Genomic DNA, 21,971 nt, shown 5'->3' on the forward strand with positions numbered 1-21,971 from the left:
TTCACATGGTTGAGTTATGTAAACCCATCGACTTAGCAGTCTCATAGGTTTTACACAACCGTTTCATCATGAATGGTAGTGAACAACGGTTAAGGATGTTTTCACACTTCGTCCGTTTCAGCCCAACAAACGATCTCAGATCGATGCCTCAGCACTTCTGCGCTTAATGTCAACACTCCAAGAAAACTCGGACCCCTCTGAAGCGAACCGTTCTCAGACCCGATCGGGGAGATGGTCTGAGTACGGTTCGCTTCAAGTCCTGTTGCGGTCCGTTTTACTTGGTCATTGTTAACACCACGTGCTCCAGGTTCGCTTCGCCCTTTGTCACCGTCTTTTAGCCCTCTAGGCTTTCCGTCACACCGGGACACACAGATCAGCCACCGATTCATTCAGGAAAAATACGAAATGCCGGCTTTAACTCTTTCTCGTCGCCGATCCATAATGTGACCAGCAAATACACGTTGAATTCGTCCGGAGATTACAGCAAATACACGTTGAAGTCGTGCAGAGATTACAGCAAATACACTTTGAAGTCGTCCGGAGATTACAGCAAATACACGTGGAAGTCCACGTGCACGGAGGTCGCATTGAGTAACATGCGTTCAGGCTTTCTTCAGTAACAGGCCTACATAGCTTTGGGATACAGATTTCTTTTAACGTTTTCATGATGTGTTCATATGTAATCTTGTAAAATTAATATTGTTTGAAGGAGATGTTTTCACATGAATATAAAATAGATTTTTTTATAGAAAATAAATGAGGAAAAAGCTCTGAGTTCTCTTCTGTGTGGAAGCGACACTAAACATCACATCATTGAAGGGGAAATAATTAACTTTAATAAAGTAAAGTGTGAACAGGAACAAGACTGAGGCCCAATCGGACCAGAGGTGTACCAGAATTAAAGTCCTTTTTCAAATTAACCAACAATGTGAACAAAAAGAACAAAAAGTCCCTTTTCCGTTGGTCCACTTTTTGGTCAACTTTAAGGGGGCTAAGTTTGGTTCGTTTAAAGAGGACTTTATGTGAAAACACCCTAAAACAGGTAGGCTGAGCCCTGTTAATAAAGTTAACACTGCAGACACTGATGCACACATGATGTGTAGAAGACAGGGAGAAGCTCTGCTCATGGAGAGAGGTCAGAATTAGACTGGTATGGTCCTTTAACAAAGCTAAAATATCTCACCAGAAAACATGTCCCAACCCAAGTATTTGTTCATTTGTTACCTGGCCTTGAAGCTTATTGTCTTTCTTGATGAGAGTTAGATCAATATCAGTTGCATACCTTTATGGTAAATAAGTAAGTAAGTCAAATGTATTTATAAAGCACATTTATAAACAGTTCACACTGACCACATAATGCATGAATTAAGTGAAAATTAAAAGTAAAAATAAAGATGTTAAATCAATAAGAGACACATAAACACAAACATCCACACACTAGAGTTGAGATGCAGCAGGGACAAACAGATGTGCAGAGAGAGGAGAAAAGGCCAGGGTGTAAAGATGGGTTTTGGGCCTTGATATTAAGGCAGCAATAGAGGGGGCATCATGTATGTGTGGTGGCATCAGGTATGTGTGGTGGCATCATGTGTGGTGGCATCACATATGTGTGGTGGCATCACGTATGTGTGGTGGCATCATGTGTGGTGGCATCATGTGTGGTGGCATCATGTATGGTGGCATCATGTATGTGTGGTGGCATCACGTATGTGTGGTGGCAGTTGATTCCAGCGCGGAGCTGCTACTGCAAACTTGGCCTTGTCACCTTTCTGCTTCAGTCTGGAGTGGGGCACATGGAGACGACCCTTATTAAAGCATCTGAGGGACCTAGGAGCTATAAAGCTACAGCCAGCTGATGGTTAGCTTAGCATAAAGATTGGAACAAAGGAATCAGGCCTGGCTCAGTCTTAAGGTAACAAAACATGGTGTATCTTGTTCAATTATTCCAGTAACTTCCAGACTTACAACCTCACCATTTGCAACATAATTCCAGGAAGCTACTGCACCCAGCCAAGAATCAGTCAGATCCATAGCCCTGTAAAGCCACATTTTGTCTTCAATTTTTGTACAAATAACACAAAAAGGAGGGTCAATATCAGTTGCATACCTGTATGGTAAATAAGTAAGTAAGTAAGTCAAATGTATTTATAAAGCACATTTATAAACAGTTCACACTGACCACATAATGCATGAATTAAGTGAAAATTAAAAGTAAAAATAAAGATGTTAAATTAATAAGAGACACATAAACACAAACATCCACACACTAGAGTTGAGATGCAGCAGGGACAAACAGATGTGCAGAGAGAGGAGAAAAGGCCAGGGTGTAAAGATGGGTTTTGGGCCTTGATATTAAGGCAGCAATAGAGGGGGCATCACGTATGTGTGGTGGCATCATGTATGTGTGGTGGTATCATGTGTGGTGGCATCATGTATGTGTGGTGGCATCACGTATGTGTGGTGGCATCATGTATGTGTGGTGGCATCATGTGTGGTGGCATCACGTATGTGTGGTGGCATCATGTATGTGTGGTGGCATCACGTATGTGTGGTGGCATCACGTATGTGTGGTGGCATCATGTGTGGTGGCATCATGTATGTGTGGTGGCATCATGTATGTGTGGTGGCAGTTGATTCCAGCGCGGAGCTGCTACTGCAAACTTGGCCTTGTCACCTTTCTGCTTCAGTCTGGAGTGGGGCACATGGAGAAGACCCTTATTACAGCATCTGAGGGACCTAGGAGCTATAAAGCTACAGCCAGCTGATGGTTAGCTTAGCATAAAGATTGGAACAAAGGAATCAGGCCTGGCTCAGTCTTAAGGCGAGTCCACACCGGACCGAAAATCGGCGTCTTTGAGAGAGTCGGCGTCCGTGACATGAGTCTACTTGGTGTGGTCGGTCGAATCGGCCCATGTTGGCGTTCAGCCGATTCAAATGTATAATCCGCCATTCGAGTCGGTCATTCTTTTACCATTCTGATTGGTGGAGGCTAGCAGCTTGACTAGCGAATCAGTGAAGCCCGGAAGTGACGATGGTAAACATACCAGATAAACAGTGGAATCTGGTTACATTTTACATTTTTCCGTTCAGAGAGTAATCACAACTACAGTCTACAGCCTCACTCTGCTGACAACAGTGACTGGTGAGGACAGCGTGCTTTGTGTTTATGGTCTAGAGAGGACCGGCTACTTCCGGTTTTCGTGTTTTTTGGCCCACAATACAGATTAGCGCCGCCTGTTGTTTTGGAGACATTACATCTCGCGCAAGCACGGAGCGTATGGCGTCGGCTGTAATTCCGTAGGTGTGAACCGCCCATGTCGTTGTTCGAGTCGGCCATATTAAGTAGCCCGACTTCATTTACCGACGCGAGTCGGGCAGTTCTTCCGGTGTGGACTCGCCTTTAAGGTAACAAAACAGGGTATGTCTTGTTCGATTATTCCAGTAACTTCCAGACTTACAACCTCACCATTTGCAACATAATTCCAGGAAGCTACTGCACCCAGCCAAGAATCAGTCAGATCCATAGCCCTGTAAAGCCACATTTTGTCTTCAATTTTTGTACAAATAACACAAAAAGGAGATAAAAAAGTTCTAATTAGTGAGCTGCAAACGTGCTGCCAGGCTGAGTTTGTCTGTGGACAGAGCCAGGCTAGCTGTTTCCTCTTGCTTTCGCTATTTGAGCTAAACTAAGCTAATAGCCTACTGATGCAAGCTGGTATCTGGATATATTTATTCTGCAGACATGAGGGAGGCATCACATCTAATTCTTGGCTAAAAAAGCTTCTTTTACATCTAGGTTGTATCAGAATGACAGCAATTACTTTCTTTTACCGAAGCTGTTGCTGCAAATCTTCAGTTACGGCTTTTGTCTGTGCTTGTGTTGTGATTAGATAACCCACTCCACGGGTTTATCCCCCATGCTAGCGAGATATAGACGAGATAGTAGGCTACTGATGGCTACAAACAACAAACTGGAATTTACCACCATTTTTCTTCATTTTCTCTGTGGTCTACAATATTGCATTTTGTATACTTAGCTTTCTGACTCAGACTTTGTTGTTGTTGTTTGTATACTGCTTTGACCCACTCTCCCCGTTTCTTGTGATGCTGCGATACTTATTTTCCTTCCTGGCGATCAATAAAGTCTTATCTTGTCTCGTCTTATCGCACATACCTCCACACCGTCGGCAAAGTAAGACAAACTTTAATGGAAACTAAAAATAACAACTGAATGACCTCTGTGCTATACCCCCTTTTTGTTCATCGGCTTTTATCAGAACAAGAATGAATGAATCCACCTCATCGGCGTGAAAACAAACACCGAGCACCACCTTTGTCTCTATATGTCTACAGTCAGAAAGGAATCGCTTTGTTCGCTGGTTCATCTATTTTATCTCCGTTTGACGCTGCTATAAATTCCTTATTCACCCTGGCTGAGTATCGTTCACACTCTCCTCTTATGCCCCTACAACCCAGTCTCCATGACAACGAGCATCTCAAGCATAAGGCCAGGGAGAGGTATGATATGTGAGCTGCCTGTTAATTCACATGCTCTCGCCTGAACCATCCCCCCCCCCCCCTCTCTCTCTCACTCGCTCACATCCAATAGCTGTCCACACAAAACACACATATGGCCATAGAGTCAGTGGCAGTGATGTCGCTCTCTCATTATTTTCCAAGGGCATACTTATGGCGTACTGTAATCTGCCTCACACCTCTTATTGCTTGCTCCCTCACAATTCTGCTGCTACTTCCCTGAGTGAATATTTCTATACATTTTAAAAATAGCTATTCTTATTTTCTGTAATTCCATATTCTTGTATGTTAAAAATACAACAACAATGCTCTTTGTTAATGTACTTTACATGTATATGTCATTTGGTTACATGTACTGTTAGTAACATCTGGTCCATTGTTTTGCTGTTGAGTTCCTTCTTCAATAATTAATAGCCACTCCACAAAAATACAGACAACATGTACATGTTATTGTTTATGCTACTCTGAAGCACATAGACAATATCATGGATTCTGAATTCCCAATAATGATTTCAATGCTTTCTTTCTGTTACTTCGCTCTGCTCCCTCGGCTTTCTGTTGCTTTTTTTTTTTTTTTGTCTTCGCTCCATCTTTTACTGACTAATGTTGACGTACCTCTGGATGGTCTCCTCTGCTTGGTTTGCATGGTCAAAGTGCCCACCACTGCACCCATGTTGTCACCGTGGAAACCAGCCTGGTCAAACAACCCAGGGAGTAATAGTCCTCTGTTTATTTCACGATTTCTCTCAGCCTGCCGCTCTGATCTTCCTCCACAGCTCTGAATCTTAAAGGGGATTTGCTCCTGTTGATTCCTCTGCCTGTCTTCAGATCTGTTACTGAGGGACGAGCCTCTTCTTTGAGCTGGTTCTCTTGGATTTCTGATTTGTTCTCTCCAAACACACACGCACACACGCGCACACACAAGCTGCTCTTGCCTTCCTGCGCCACTCCCTCCGTTCTGTGCCTGATTCTCCTCATCTGTCAGCCTTTCCCACTATTTCTAGCTCGCTGCCTCCTCGTGCCCTCGAGTAGTTGTGGAGTGTTGGTAACGGATGCAGTATTCAGTAATAACTCTACTGACAAGTGAATGGTAGCAGGTGGAGGACGTGCATTTCAAAGTGGCAGATCCTTGTTTACAGGCAACTCTTTATTTCCCGAACACATATACATGCATGCACACACACACACATACACACACACACACACACACGCACACACACACACACACACACACACACACACACACACACACACACACACCACACACACACACACACACACACACACACACACACACACACACACACACACACACACACACACACACACATTGAATTAGTGCTCTGCTCACTGACTCATGGCTTGTATCATAATAAGCATGTAGATATGTGGGAGCTGCTCACTCATGTGTCTGTTAATTCACAACAGTTTCATGGCTGGACATTTACCCCTCTCTCTTATTGCTAAGCGGAAGGCAACAGTTTTTTTTCTTTCAGCGGTACAAAAAAAAAAGAACATTAAAGTGTTTAATGGTGTCAATTAATATTCATAGAGCGGCTTCAATTTAAGAAAATGTGACTGTGTGCATTAGGGGAGAGAAAGGACTGAGAGAGAGTGATGTTTATTTCTCGACGTGTCCTGACCATTAGAAATCAAGCCGGTTGTTGGGAGCAGAAGTTAACGTTATACCCGAAGTACTTTTGCTACTTAAAAAATGTCATTCACTTTGGGAAAAGCATGTAATGAGAAAAAAAATGTCTCACACAGGAGGGACTGGAGGATTTGACAGTTATCTGACATATAAGGGCAGTGATACTGAGCGGAACTCAGCTGAAGATCAAAACTCACAATTACTTAAAGACAGGCCCATTAGGGAAAATCGCTTGGTATTTGTGTGGTCCATGTACGGGAAAGGCTCCGAGTGACGCACAGAAAATGTCAATGTTTTTCTAAATCCTCCACTGGCCGTGGACCAGAAATGTAGATACTCTCTGCATCACTCTTTCCTTGTGTGTGTCTGGGTGTGTTTGTGTGTGTGCGAACAACTCTTTTGTTTAAAAAGGAGCTTCCTTCTTTCTTGGATGTTTCGCTGCACTTCCTTTATTAGAGCTGCAAAGATTGGGAAAGCAGTAAGGTGGCGTTAAATGGCACAATAAAACCGATCTATAACGTATTACATCATGCATTTAAGAGCCTAAACTCTGTAGTCTTTCCTAAATGTAATATTAATTCCCTCGTAGTGGCATGTGTAAGCATTGCTTCATCACTGCAATGTTTATCCATTCTGTTTGACTAGCAAAGGACTAAGCATGCAGGAAGTTGGTATTGGAATAAAGTTGTATGCGTGCTTGTGTGTGTACGTGTGCATGCGTGCACGTGCTGTTTGCTGAGGGCAGCCCCGTGATTACCAACTTGGAGCTGAGGTAAGAACTTCACATTAATTAAACATAAAGCCATGCATAATTCTGTGTCCTACAGCCCTTTCTCCCCCATTCAAACACTGTCACACTAAAATAAAAAGCTACCTCTTCACCTTTACAGATCACGTGACACTAATGCATTTGATTCAGTAGTTTCTCTGCATTTTCTATCAAATATTAATTTCTTTTACTTCCTGAAAAAAAAAAATGCATAGTTCATCTGAGACCAGGATGCATAAAATTACAAGCCATATCCCAGATATTTAAACAATCTCACTCCTCCACGTCTGCCATTGCAAATAGAAATCCGCCCCCTGGCAACCCAACACACACATACAAACACTTGCAGATGGAGAACTAAGTATTCAGAAAACTATAAGTAACCCGATGTAATCCCCATGACAGATGTTGGCCATCTGGAACTATCTTTCTGCACTGTATCATCCTGCACAGTGATGCTGCACTGCAGTCTGACCTCATAATCTCCTCATTATCCTGGAGGGATCTGTACAAGTTGGCTCAGGGCACAAGCAGGCCTCTCCAGTCACAGCTGTGTTAACAGCACTGTTGAAAAGGTCAAAGATCAATGAAGATAAGGATCGAGACCAAATGAGCACGAGCACTTTACAACACATACTCTGTCTCATCAAGATTCATCAGGTGTTATTCACTTTGTGCCAATTCATGATATCCATAACAATCAATAGATGCTTGACTGTGTCCTCAGTTAGACTTCCTCTTCTCTTACTGAAACTGTTCTATGTTTGTGATGAAAAATCAATGATCTTCTTCAAGGCTCAATAAATTAGGAGAGGAAGGGAAAGCTCTGTTTAAAATACACCTTTGAGGCAATCTCTGCAATCTCCGTTTTGGCATGAGATGGTTTCAAACCTGGTTCTCTGTCCTTCGCCTAAACGTTCCTCATTCACCTGTATACACCATGTTAGAGATAGTTGTGCTTTCAGAGATGACATTCATGTTTTTGATGAAGGACGTGATGCTAATGTGTCTGGATGGTTCTGTTTACCTTTTGGAATAACAAATGCCTCAATGCAGCGTTTAGAAATACGACAGCTACAGCTTGGTTAAAAAAAAAGTGATATGGCACGAGGGAGGGATTTGAATGTTCAGTTAATCAGACCAAATGATGATCACAATCAGAATCAGAAAGAAGTTTATTGCCAAGTACGAGTAAAACAATAAACAAAGTACTGCAGACAAGAACATAAAATAAAAAGGACACTATATAGACACATGAAGCCGTATATACACTGTTATAAAATATGTGCAAGAGAGTTGTGCAAAATATTTGTGCAGGGCCATTGTTGATGAGGCAAGTTGCAGATGGGAAGAACCTGTTCTTGTGGCGTGAGGTTTTGGTCTTGACAGACCTCAACATCTTACTGGAAGGGAGTCACACAGTTTATGTCCGGGGGGGAGACATGATCTTCCCTGCTCGCCTCAGTTTCCTGGAGGCAGCAGATTATACACTGAAGTCTGCTCTTGTCTTTGACAGTAGCAGCAGCGTACCAGATGGTGATAGAGGAGGTGAGGATGGACTCAATGATTGAGGTGTAGAAGTGCACCATCATTGCCTTTGGCAGGTTGAACTTCTTCAACTGCCGCAGGAAGTTCATCCTCTGCTGAGCCTGATGCAGCTGATGTTCTGCTCCCACTTGAGGCCCTGGCAGAGTGTCGACTGGGGAGTCACACAGGGTGATGGGGGAGGGTGGGGCTGCGTTCCTCCTGAAGTCCACAACCATTTCCACTGTCTTCAGAGAATTGAGCTCTAGGTTGGACAATCTCCCACCTGTAGGCTGTCTCATATCTGCCCAATGAGTGTGGTGTCATCTGCAAACTTCAGGAGCTTGACGGTGACTGGAGGTGCAGCTGTTGGTCTACAGGGAGAAGAGAAGTGGGGAAAGTATGCAGTCTTGAGGGGAACCGGTGCTGATGGTCAAGCTGTAAGAGACGTGCTTCCCCAGCTTCTCAATCCACAAACAGGATCCTGGCGTTGGTTCCTGCTGAGTCCAGGTGCCAGAGGATGAAGTGGAGGGTCTCACGGAGAGAGGTGTCGGAGCGGGGGAGGGGGTCTCAGAAGTAGGCATTTGGGGAAATGCCTGGGCTCCTGCTGAGGTGGGGGGGAGGGGATGGTGATCTGGGGATGGTCAATGGGGGGTATGGGGGATGGTGTCAGGACTGTATTGTCTTTCAAATAGACCGTAGAACTCATTCAGGGCAAAGGGTTTGTAGTTGGTCAGACAGACGCTGGGTCGTTTTCCGAGATCTGCTGTTAGAATCTATTGAATACAAGATTTTAGCATCTCTCACCGCCTTGCCAAATCTGCATATAGTCTCCTTAAACTGGTCTTTGTCCCCACTCCGATCCTGCTGTTCCAACATTAGCATGAAAACATGGTGGAGTCAGCAAGTTAACCAGCCGCTTACTATCACCATAACCAGTCATTAACACTGATTCACTCAGCTAAGGTACTGAGAACTAAATTCTGATTCCACAGAAAGGCTTGTGCTGTGTTGCTACACACTGGGTACTGGATTAGTCCCAAATTGTCGACTCCATCTCAAAATTTGCTTTGCATGAATCGTTTTGGGTCATTTTCAGCCATGACATTTAGATTTTATAGTATAGTAGTATTTGTATGAGCATTGATGATTTTCATCCCAGTACAGTCATATAATTTATTTGTTCAGCCTAAAAAACACACTTAAGTGTACAGTTGCTGTTTAACAGACAGTCAAAACTTTGTAAATCTTCAGGAGATTGTTTTTTTTTGTTTTTACAGAAGAGAACTCTCAGGCCCAATCCCAATGTCCCCCCTCACAGACTTTGATGCGTGTTCCCATTTAGTGCCGAGGGCTGTCCCACTGTCCAATCGTCAGGTCTGTGAGGGCTCGCTCACGGACTTTTCGAGCCCTTCATGCCCACTTTGTGTAAGTCAGTATCGATGCCGACTTTGCCTATGGTCTATGATTTGAAAGGTTTGAAAAAAGCCCCCCCCCACACACACACCCCTCCCCTCTGTGCTCCTCCGAGCTCGTATCGTTCTCCCCTCGCAGCCTCCCACCTCCCTCTTATTTTACGAAAATAGTTCACCATAATGTGTTTCTGAAAACATTTTATGCGAGAAATAAGCTGTGCAGTTGCTGAATCTGTCTTTATTTTAGATGGACAACGGTCAGTTTAAAAGATAATCGAGAGCTTGCCGTCTCTCTCGACACTCGCCGCGCTGCGACGGCATGCACAGCTTCTTACAGACAATGAATGGGAACATTCCCTCCGCTTTGAACTCAGACAGGACGGCGTTTAGTTTCCCGGTGTGTCCGGGACTTCCACAACATGTGGAAAGCAGTAATAGTGTTTATTAGCAGTGGTGGACAGTAACGGAGTAAATTTACTGAAGTACTGTACTTAAGTACATATCCAGAGGATTTGTACTTTACTTGAGTATTAGATTTCTTTGGTACTTACTCTTTCTTGAATACATTTCCAAGACAAATACTTTTACTCAAGTTAATTTCTAGAAAGGCTGAAAAGTACTCGTTACTTTCAGGTCTGCTCTTTTGTCTCTTCTTTTTTACTCTTACTCGAGTACCATGTCGACTGAGCTACTTTTACTTGTAACGGAGTAAATTTTGACCAGTAGTATTTGTACTCTAACTGAAGTATTGGGGTCCATCTCTGTTTATAAGGCCACGAATGATGAAACATTATAGGTGTAAATGTAGCGGGTGCCGGTCGGATTTCTCACCCCTACTGCAGTACGTCCCCGATCCCAAACTGCTTGGCAATCGCTCCCCCCCCCCCCCCCTAATGGCTACTATTGGATGATTTTTGGCTCAATTGTCAAATCTTTCAAATCGTAGACCAGAGTTTAACATAGGCTACACACACCTGGTTTAATCATTAACCAGTAATGTTTAATTTAACTTATTGAAGCCGTTTTAACTTAAACAAGTAAATACATTATTTGACAGGTACGTCTGGTCTGGGATGATAAGATCCAGGAAGATGTTCAGATCAGGCTGTAAAACGTGAAATAAAAACCCAAACTTTTAGATTGCATATTTTGTATCATCAAAGTAAAGTGACATGCCGAGTGCTGTCCCATTTCTATTGACCATTTCAAGCCTTCACAGCCTCTCACACTCAACCATTTACCCGGCGACGTCAGTTAAGTCCCTGAAGGTTCAGGGTTTACAGGCTTTAGGGGGGGACATTGGGATTGGGCCATTGTGTTCACTCCTTTTTGTCATGTCACTCTTTGAACAACAGGTGGCAGCAGAGTACACTATTTTCTGCTACAATCAGCAGCTTCGGTCACCAATGCAAGCTCACATTGCTCTTGAATAAAACAAAATAATATTAAAATGAACAACAATACATGAGCATGCATGCAGATTCTATTCTAATCCTAATTCTAATCCACCCAATTATCATCACACTGTTCACTGCACCATACATCCATTAAGAGATTCTATAAATAAATATGGGAATAGTAAAACAATGAGACACAGACGTGGAGAATAAAAAACACAGAGCAGGCATAAGATAAAAATAAATCTAGGAGAAGACGGTTACATAAAAGTGTGTAGTGAGGTGATGTAAAAAATTAAAAGCAGAGACAGACACTGTCAGCTCCAATCCGCTGATTTTACAGCCACAGCAAAAGTGCAAGAGGAACGAGAGGAGAAGGAAGATGAAAGAGTTTTGGGGAAAACAGGTTGAATTACAGTGTGATGCCGGGTAATTCTGCCGTTATGTTTTGGTCATTGAAGAGCTGGTGGAAGTACAACACGGGCTGTAGATGTGAATCTGTCTCTGCAGTGGGGATGACGTGACTCCTGCTGCAAGGTTATGCACTTAGAGGACACATGTGACTTGTAATAGCGAGAGACAGGTGCAGCATGGGGCCGGATGAGAAGGTTTCTGTCTTTAAATACACTCCTGCTGTTTCCAAAAGCAACCGAGTCTGTACCAAAAATGGTGTAAAGGCAGGAATGTATATATTACAGTAAACTCATCAAAATAATCACTAATCATTTTGATCTAAACTGTTATCTCAGTGCATATGACAAACTAAACTCACAGGTGTTGCCATGCATAACAATTTCAAGGTCGTTTTTTTTTACTTATTCTATTAAAGTAATATTAAAGCCATGAAGTAATAAGAAGAAGTAATAATAATATGTCGGTTATTAGTATGTTTCATCTATTGGGAGCAGTGTTTATTATGCTTAGCCATCATTCTCCGTTCTCCCACCACCTCCACTGGATCAAGGGGCAACCCAGGAAAGAACTGTAGTATGAATTATTCTGGCGAACGTCAGAGCCAGACACATTATCAGTCACATCTGGAAGTGTTGCATGGACACTGTCTACTGTTGTTTAGCTGTAAAACAAAAAACAAAACAGAAAAAAAACTATAAAAATTCAAATTTTGGTCTTATAAATTATAACAAAACAATCCTTGAAAGCAGAATTATGTGATACAAGAGTATGAAGTATAATATATAAAATGCATTGGCCACTTGGGACCAAGGAATAAGTGTCCTTCAGCTTCGGGCCCAGGGCATCTCACCACCCAACCCCAACTCTGACACTGTAGCATGCAATATTTAAAGGTCTGAAAATGAATATACATGGTGCCGCATTTGTAAGTAGAACATTTTAAAGGTGAGCGGGCACAGTTTCATGGTTCATGTCACTGTCTGTATAAGTGGGCGCTGGCAAATGTGCTTAACAAACCAAACTACTGGAGATACGTGCGTGCCGGAGATGGAGATTTACATTTGCCAGTCTACTTGACATGCTTCCGCGTGTGAAGCTAAACATGCTTATGTGTGCATATTTCTACGCCTTCTCCCATGCATACGATAGCATGCAGCTCCTCTGAAGATGCACTGAGTGAACTGTGAAGAGGAAGGTTTCAATCTGGAACACAAACTCCAACTGCAGTGAACAAAATACTTTTGTCTCATGTGCTATAAACGATCAAAAAGATCAAAGATCAACTCTTTCCATTCTCTTGTTTGAATATGTCTTATTATATCACGCCCAAAGATTATGCATTGTTTTCATGGCTGGTTTCACGTGTAGAATATACTGAAAATATCTATTTTGGACAGATTAAAGGTAATCTCTGAATGCAAACAAGTCCTGAACCTGCTGCTACAAATCAAACACATCACCTTGCAAACTGGTATTTAAACATGCGTTTTCCAGGAAGAATAAAAAACTGGACTTTGATATCAAAACATGAATAAAGTTGATTTTTTTGTGTTTTTTCAACAAACATTAGTAAATAGGTTTTCAGTTGGACTTGCTGTATTTAATATTCTGAACATTGAAGTGTAAGTTTGGCGGAAATTGAAAATAAAGTTATTTTCTGAATGAAAATACATCAACTAAGCCGTGGAGGAAGTAATTTTCGCTCATCACGCAGTTCAGAGCACGGGTGGGAGCTAGAGTCCAACATCGCAAACAGTGGGTTAGCATGGGGCCAACAGCCACACGCTTTCAAAATCGCATTTTTAAACCACTAACATTGCTCAAAACAGCGCCAAACCTCGTCAGCAGCTTGCTCTGGGTGTCTACACATAAAACGAAGCACCAACAACTCAGTTCACGAACCCGAAGTTTATAACAGAAGACAGTTAAGAACACTCACCAATTCTACCCCTGCCAGCTCCTCGCGAAGGATAGTCCGTAAGTGTCGATTACCGAACGCAATGCAAAAGTGAAAGTGAAACTGAAGATTTCGCCCAGAATAAAACGAGTATACTTTTAAATTAGTGGCAGTTTGGCCAAATATAAGTTAATAACGGTGGGTAAAAACGTCGGGATAGTTTGTATACACTTCCAATCAGTTCAAGACAGCAGCCTTATCTGAAGCACATACATGTCACTCGAGATCTCACACGGGAACACGAGAGCTGCGTTCGGTAATCGACACTTACGGACTATCCTTCGCGAGGAGCTGGCAGGGGTAGAATTGGTGAGTGTTCTTAACTGTCTTCTGTTATAAACTTCGGGTTCATGAACTGAGTTGTTGGTGCTTCGTTTTATGTGTAGACACCCAGAGCAAGCTGCTGACGAGGTTTGGCGCTGTTTTGAGCAATGTTAGTGGTTTAAAAATGCGATTTTGAAAGCGTGTGGCTGTTGGCCCCATGCTAACCCACTGTTTGCGATGTTGGACTCTAGCTCCCACCCGTGCTAGCTCTGAACTGCGTGATGACCGAAAATGACTTCCTCCACGGCTTAGTTGATGTATTTTCATTCAGAAAATAGCTTTATTTTCAATTTCCGCCAAACTTACACTTTAATATAGCGACAAACAACCAGCTATGTAAAGATATGGTGCTGCTCTACACTGCGCTAAATCGGCGGTTACAGCTGATGAACGCCGTCCCTTCAGATGGCGTCGCCATGGAAGCGTAGCACCCACCCTCTGGATCCCCCTAGACACTTTTAGCTGTGTCAGCACTTCTGCTGTTGTTTCCGTGGTGCCTTCAGACCTCCCTCCAAAGCCACTCCCCCAAAATTAACACAATTAACATTAACATTGAATGTGGCTATTGTTAGAGCTTTGTTAGACTCTGGTGATGCATAATGAGTGCAGGGGCAGAGTGCACTGAGACAGGTAGACCGGCAGACAGGTATCTGTGGAGTCTCAAGTCCCACGAGTCACAGATTGTGAATTATTTTTTTCTTTCTTTTTGACGAAGCTTTTGATTTATTAACTGATTTATTAACAAACACAACATGTTACCATTACCAACCTTAGCTTTAAGTATCATTTGAGGAGAAGCTGCGAACAGAGGCACAACGTCAGGGTGTTCAGGAGAATTCACACTCCATTTCATCAACTGCAAGTTAAGTGGCATCTATAATGACAGGAGCCCAGGAGGGTTCGTGGAGGAAAAACACCCTGAATCAATGCTATCAAATGAGTATTTCTCCTCTCAATATAATCATTTGTGCACAGAGATTAATTAAATTGTGCTCTGGATTTAATAGTGTTTTGGCAGGAGACAGTGGCTTTCAAGCTCTTATACCACAAACAAAACAAAAGAGCCACCCGTTAATGCGAAATAATAACGTCAAGCTTTTCTCCCCAAGTTATTACTTAACTTTGGTAATTAGTCCAAGCAATTGAAGATTAGCCCATTGCTGTAAAAATAGGTTTAGAATTGTTATAATTTCTTCCAGGGTTATATAAAAGGCTGGAGACTCCACGGTCGCTCAGTTTTTAGACTCTACAGATATGCATGACCTAGATTGTCAACCCATGCGGCCACAAGTAGGCTGTGTTAATTCTAGAATAGCACAGAAGCTGACAAAGCCACCAGTTTACTTTCACTCTCAGCAGGTTTCACTGAAGGGGCACTTTTTGCATTACGGAGGCAAAATCAGTATTCCATGTTAGTTTTATTTCTATCTTTTAATGTAAATCTTAGTGTTTTAAACGATCTTCATACTTGTCTCCATTTGTATGTTTGGATGTGTATTTGCTGCTGCCTGTTTTGGCCAGGTCTCCCTTGGAAAAGAGGTTTTTAATCTCAGCCGGACAAACCTGGTTAAATAAAGGTTAAATCAATCAATCAATCAATCAATCAATCAAAAGACTAGTTATACTAGTGTAGAGGTTAGGTTCACTTTGACCATTGGACTGGCCGACCACATCCAAGGTAAGTATGTGTAGTCAGTGAGGGTTTGGTCACTAAAACAGAGTCAAATCCAAACTGGATGGATTCCCACTTTATACGGGAAGCAGTGATACTGCTGATCCCGTCAACTGCATGTCCAAATGACAGAAACAGTAGAAAATGCCTGAAGCTACCAGTTAATAAGTTGTTCTTACAAATACCTCACTGCTGTTGACAATGAAGAAAAAACTGTAAAAAAAAACCAAACAAACAACAAATATATATATCACATATTGGGAGAGTACATTTGTTCTGGGGGAAACAAATTAAATATTTCTCAGGGCTCACAGTGAGAGTTTAAATGTAGAGCATCAAAGTATTTGTACTTTAAGTTACTTCCCACCTCTGGTGACTCTCCATGTTTTTGCTTTTGAGGTGAAAAGTAACTTTCAACTAGATGATGATGGAGGTCGTGGTGAGAACGAGAGCCATATGATGAACATGAGGTTGAGGGTGCATTGCAACCGTTGCCCTAAGGGGCGTGCACAGATGACGCATACATGACCTCATCATTCAGATCATACAGGAAGGGCCCTCATTCATTGCAAGTAAAATGTACACCGTAGGCAAACTCAGCAAATCCTTCACCCCCACCCCCCTACCTAATGTGAATTATTCATATAGTCTGCTCGTTTGCACATTTTATAGTGATTACAGTGATCGTGGTGTACTGTTAACATTTTAAGTGGAAATGAATCTGTCAAAATAAAAACATACACAAATTATTAAGAAATAGGACAACTTAGAATGGCACTTTTAATAGACCCACATTTGGGAACACTGATGGTCACCTAACACCAGAGGGTTCCTGTCTAATTGGCCTGTGATCCCTTCAGATGAACAACGGTATGACCTCATCACAGGTTATGGCCTTAGTGTGTACAAGAATTGTGTAATTGTGAGCCATTTCTCAGGTTGTTGCATTTGAAACAGTTTTAAATTTCACAAAAAGAAAAGTAATAAACAATAATAATTTAAAAAAAACACTATAAAACCTCTTCATTAGGATTAGTGAACAAAACTTGGTTATGTTTATGTTTATGAAAACAAAGTACTTGTTGCACAAAGGCAGTCTCCTGGCTGGATAAACCTTGTGTTTAGAAAACTCCTGATTTGTGATGTGACAAAAGTAAAGATAATCCAGCAAAATACATAATAATGGGAACGTGGGGACGGGGCTGCAAATAGGACAGTTAAGAGCTGAAACACTAACAGGCGCACACTTGCAAAGCAAGGACACAGTGACAGAACACACGCCTGTTGATGAATAGACTTCCCTTTGGCTGATGTGGGAGTTGAATCTTGACCTTGACCGCATGGCGGCTGTCGCTGCATGAAACAGAACTTAATGGAACGGACTTGAAACACCTTCACATGAAGCCGTACTGTTACCTAGGGCTTTTGACTTTTTTATTTAACACATGACTGTATGAAAACACCACTTGATCACACCATCTATTGGGGTTCAGGACAATCTCACATGTATGTGTCTAGCCCTCTACATTGTATCTAATCAGGTACACATGAGAAAGGATTGCTGTGATGACAAATAGGGCCAGGGGGATAAAATTGGAGGGTCCCTACTCCCCTACTTCAGGCACCCTTACTCAGACCCCACCCACCCATCTTGATCTCAACTACACAGCTGTAAAGTTGTGCAAATGCATCTTGCACGGTTTTGACGCTATCACAGTGACAAAATGTTCACAAAAACACTTCACACACACACACACACACACACACACACACACACACACACACACACACACACACACACACACACACACACACACACACACACACACACATCATGAAAACACTACCAACCTATGAGCTTTGAAGTGTGTAGATGTGTATTCAAGTGAAAGATGTACAGTGAGTCTACTATAAAAGAGTACCTTCTACTATAAAAATCTCACAGTACCTTTCGTGAGGGTTCCTGAGACCAATCTCTGCAGGGACTGGATTAGTTTGAGCACCCCCTGCCTGCAGCGGCTGGTACAGCCAGCCATCCTGAGGTTGAGGCTGAGGCTTGACCAGAGAACGACAGTTTCCTCCAATATGTCTCAACAAAGGCTTTCAGCTGGCAAGTGTCTCCACAATGTCCTTTCAGGGGATGATGCTGTAGCGTGGAGAAGAGTCCGCCTCAGTAGTCTCTGGTATGTGACATCTTTAGGTCCTTTAAGGGGATCCTTGTGGAGAAAACAAAGTAATTACTGAGATGAATATTAATTCACCTGCAAAAATATATGAATTAGAAATATATAAACATTTGTAGTGTAACTAAAATAAAAGAACATATATTCTCCTCCACACAGTTCCACCTGAGTACCTGTTAACTCAACCATTATTCATTATTCAGGTCAGTCAGACCAGAAAGGGATGCTCGCACACCCAAACACATGCACACATGGTGAAGTTTACAGTCAGATATGGAAATAGTACTAGATTTGCCAAATGAGACGAATGGGCAGAAACGCTGATTGGAAATAGAAAAATCCAGACCTGTATGTCAAACTTTTAAAAAGCAATGTTATGTTCCACAAACCAAAAATGAGGCAGAAGATAAATTATTAAATGGACTCCAAAAGTAGAACGTGAAGAACCGCGTGCCCTCATGGAAGTTCTGTTCTTCCAAGAAAAAGAAAGAAGAAAAGCAGAGCTCTTGCTCCGGTGCGTCTCACCTCCTCTCCGTATTCGACTGATCACTCTCTTCTTCTCCTCCTCTCTGTCCCGGGGTCTTGTGAGGCAGCAGAGTGTGTTTCTCTGTGAGGTTTTCCTCTGAGCTGCAGCGAGAGCCCTGCGGCTGTGGTCTGTGGAGGAGCTCTGCTTTGGTGCTCTCAGCAGATCTGTACTGCAGAGAGCGCCGGCAGCCACCACTGTACCTCCGCCCTCCCTCCTCAAAGCTCCCTCCTCCTGTCTTGCGTTTGTGCTTCCTCACTCTCAGTCTGGCTAATGCCCTTCCTTCCTTAGAGCCCATACAGTTGGATGATCCATGATCCAGTGTAGAAAACAAGGTGGATTTAAGGTTCACGGAGCCCAGAACACCGTGGCAAACACATTTAGTCGAGCTCAGTGAGGAGCTAATGCTTCACATCAAACACGCATGTTACTATAATCGTGTGTATGACATTTTGAAGAGGTAATATCATAACTGGTTACAGTTGAGAGTGATCCAGTGTATTAAATTATTATTATTATGCCTTATGAATGACTTTACTTTACTTTCTGGAAGATGGTTTAGCCTCAAAGTCACATAAGAGAAGAAAACTGCACCCAGAACTCTTCTATTTACTTCTTTTAACATTTTTTTTTATCTAACTCTAGTTGCCATATTAAAATATAAATTATATTTAATTTGCAAACGTATTTTTTATATCATATCATAAATGAGTAGGGACCTTTCCCTGCACAAACGTTTGAGATCACGGTAAGCTACCGAGCTATAGCTTCTTCTTGTGTCAACATATGGAAATACTCACTTAAAATAATCCATCCATTGTCTACCGCTTATACTGTATTCAGGGTCGCGGGGGGACTTCAATAATAATATACATAAATCTAAATAGTTTCTGGGGTCTGGGATGAGAGAATGATTGTGATTATAGTATGCATTCACTTCCTCATGTATCAAGTGTACTGCATGTGTGGATGCGTTTATGCAATTCTCTTTTTTTGAAAAAATAAAATACCTAAAAATACATACATGTAACACAGGTCATCCCAGAAGAATGGCAGCCTACAGCAATAACATTAATCACCATCATCATTACTATGAGCACAGCTATGGCATGAAAGTACATCTGTAATTCCAAAGCACATCCGTCACTATGGTGATCAGGCACCCACCACAACTGAGAGGCTATCATTGCTCGAACAGAAGCAGAAGGTCTCACAAACTGGCTTATATGCAAGCAATGGCCCATAAACAGTCTCGTCTATCACAGAATGACTCTGAAGCGGGTTATGTAAGCCTGCAGTTTGCTTGTGAAGCTTTTTGTTTCTCACTCCACTGAACTGGGGGAATGCTTGAGGAGAGCATGACGCAGTGCTTCCTTCTATTTTTCTCCCCGTCATCTCACCTCGCTCTTGTCTATATTTAATGCTTACAGATTCTATTTATCTCCTCGCAGTCACCCATTGCATTTAAGGAGATCCCTGTCATACGGTATCCTCATCCTTGAAGTCACACGTAGGATATTTTTTTTTTAAACAGCATGAAGAAGACCGTACAGTAGCTTCCGTGACTTGAGGTGGTTGTTAGCACGATCCTGTTTGGATCCCAGGAGAGGAGCACTTTACTCACAGAGTGGTGGAGTAAAAATAGCTGCACAGAGCTTGCCCCAGTGTCAAAAAGCGGATAAGTATCTGCAGGACATCAGGAATTACAGCTCGATTTTTAAACTCTCAAACGTTGTTTTTCACAGCATCGACCTATTGACTTGTTTTTTTTATCATACTTCTTCACATAACGCTTTATTGTGAAGGGGAAATACAAGAAGGTAGTGCAGAATATTGCTGCCAACCCTAAAAACATAGACTTTTTGTAGTATTCACCACTTTTGGTAACTAAGTACATTTACTCGTGTAATGTACTTAAGTACAACTTTGAGGTACTTGTACTTTACTTCTGTATACTGCAACTCCAGTACATTTCTCACACATAAACACCACACACACACACACACACACACACACACACACACACACACACACACACACACACACACACACACACACACACACACACACACACACACACACACACACAATTAACTGGTCTAATTTCAACATCACTTCTGGGGTTTTCTCTCTACAGCACTGCACATTTTCAAGTAATTTAGCCCCTGATCACAAGCAAGACCCAGAACCTTTAATGTAGCGCTTTACATCGCAATAAACTGACCGAAGCAAAAGGGCCAAACATGATAAACCTTCTCTAAAAGTGTTCCCTGACGTACAGTGATTGATTGTGACAGCATGTCGGCGCCCACAAGACAAAAGAATGTTACGTTTTGTCATAGCGTTGAAAACATTTGAAGTGATCATGTTACAATATGTGTAATCAACATCACTGAAAAGACTCAAGGAAGATGAAGAATATGAAAAAAAAACTTTCATTTACACCAAAAATACCAGTGTCCATGGTGATATGGAGTTAGTAATAAATAAACTCTAAAAACTTGACGTCCGCACTTGTTTGGGGAAGATATTGTTGCCATAGTGAAGCCAAATTCCTTGAGTAGATGAAAGAAGATGTTTATATGAGTTCATCAAGAAAATAAACCACATAGTTTAATGATATTGACGTGCTTCGCTTTGCAAGTCACATCCAGTGAACGTCCATTTATTCGTTTGCATAATGATGGTGGGTGAAGCCTCAGATTTTCCATTTGGCTTCTCGGTGCCGACAGTAAAAACAGCTGCTGGGTGCATGCTGCCACTGAACCATGCAACAGCGTTGTATCGCCTCCTACGCTCCGATTTCAAGTCTCCCGAGCCGCCCGCACTGAGCATGCTCAGACAGACCTGCTCGTGGTCCTCTAGACGGGAGTTTAGCAGTCATCTGCACATGGAAGGATGAGAAGTGACAAGAAGAGTGGGAGGACATGGAGCTGAGCTAACTGGCGGTACGAGGCAAAGCCAACAGCTGCTTGATTACAAGTCCCATGCACGAACTCACACCTACACACAAAAACACAAACCATATACAGTAAGCAAGCCAACGTGTCCTGGCAGCGACACGGGGGCTTTCCGTGATATTCAGTAAAGGTGATAGGTTCTAATGTTGGGAAAAGATTGCTGTTGGATGAAGTTGTTGCAAGTGTTGTGCAGAGGCACATGTTGAGTTGCCAGGCTTGCGGCTCGATGAGGCCGACCTTAAACGCGGTACTTTGATCCAAATGCTTGAACCTCAGCATGCTAACATGTGCTGGTGTTCAGCAGGTGTCATCTACAATGTTGAATATGTTCATTTAGCATTCTAGTAAAATGGGGATGTTTAACAGATTGCCACATTGCCTTTTAATTGCACTAAATACAAAGTCAGGGCATCACTGGTATGAATGAAGAAAACTAACAACAAACACATGTGAATTAGGATAAAAAGAAGTTTTGTAAAGGTAAAGAAAATAAATCACTTCGACACAGCCTTCCCACTACACAGCAAGACACACCCCTGTAGCAGCTGGCACTGATGCAAGTACAATAAAGAAGTGCTGCCCAAGCAGAATCCATGTAAAGAAGATCCATTTCTTCTCGTACAGCGCATTGCGATATCGCAGAGTT

General features: G+C 42.3%; 1 protein-coding gene across 2 annotated transcripts in view; it reads right to left on the bottom strand.

The window, feature by feature from the left end:
• Nucleotides 1-18,510, bottom strand: part of kcnip1b (Kv channel interacting protein 1 b) — a 28,129-nt gene extending 9,619 nt beyond the window's left edge. Inside the window, exons 1-2 of one of the 2 annotated variants that reach the window (XM_084028792.1) lie at nucleotides 18,368-18,510; nucleotides 17,608-17,875 (exon numbers count right to left, since the gene is read on the bottom strand). In XM_084028792.1, the coding sequence (XP_083884918.1) occupies nucleotides 17,608-17,695 (88 nt within the window). In that variant the 5' untranslated portion in view covers nucleotides 17,696-17,875; nucleotides 18,368-18,510. Of the gene's footprint in view, nucleotides 1-5,151; nucleotides 5,435-17,607; nucleotides 17,876-18,367 lie in introns of those variants that run through there. The other variant, XM_084028793.1, reaches the window with a different exon arrangement.
• Nucleotides 18,511-21,971: the final 3,461 nt, after the last annotated feature.

Source organism: Eutrigla gurnardus (genome assembly GCF_963514095.1).
Source record: "Eutrigla gurnardus genome assembly, chromosome: 15".
In the NCBI taxonomy this organism is placed as follows: Eukaryota; Metazoa; Chordata; class Actinopteri; order Perciformes; family Triglidae; genus Eutrigla; species Eutrigla gurnardus.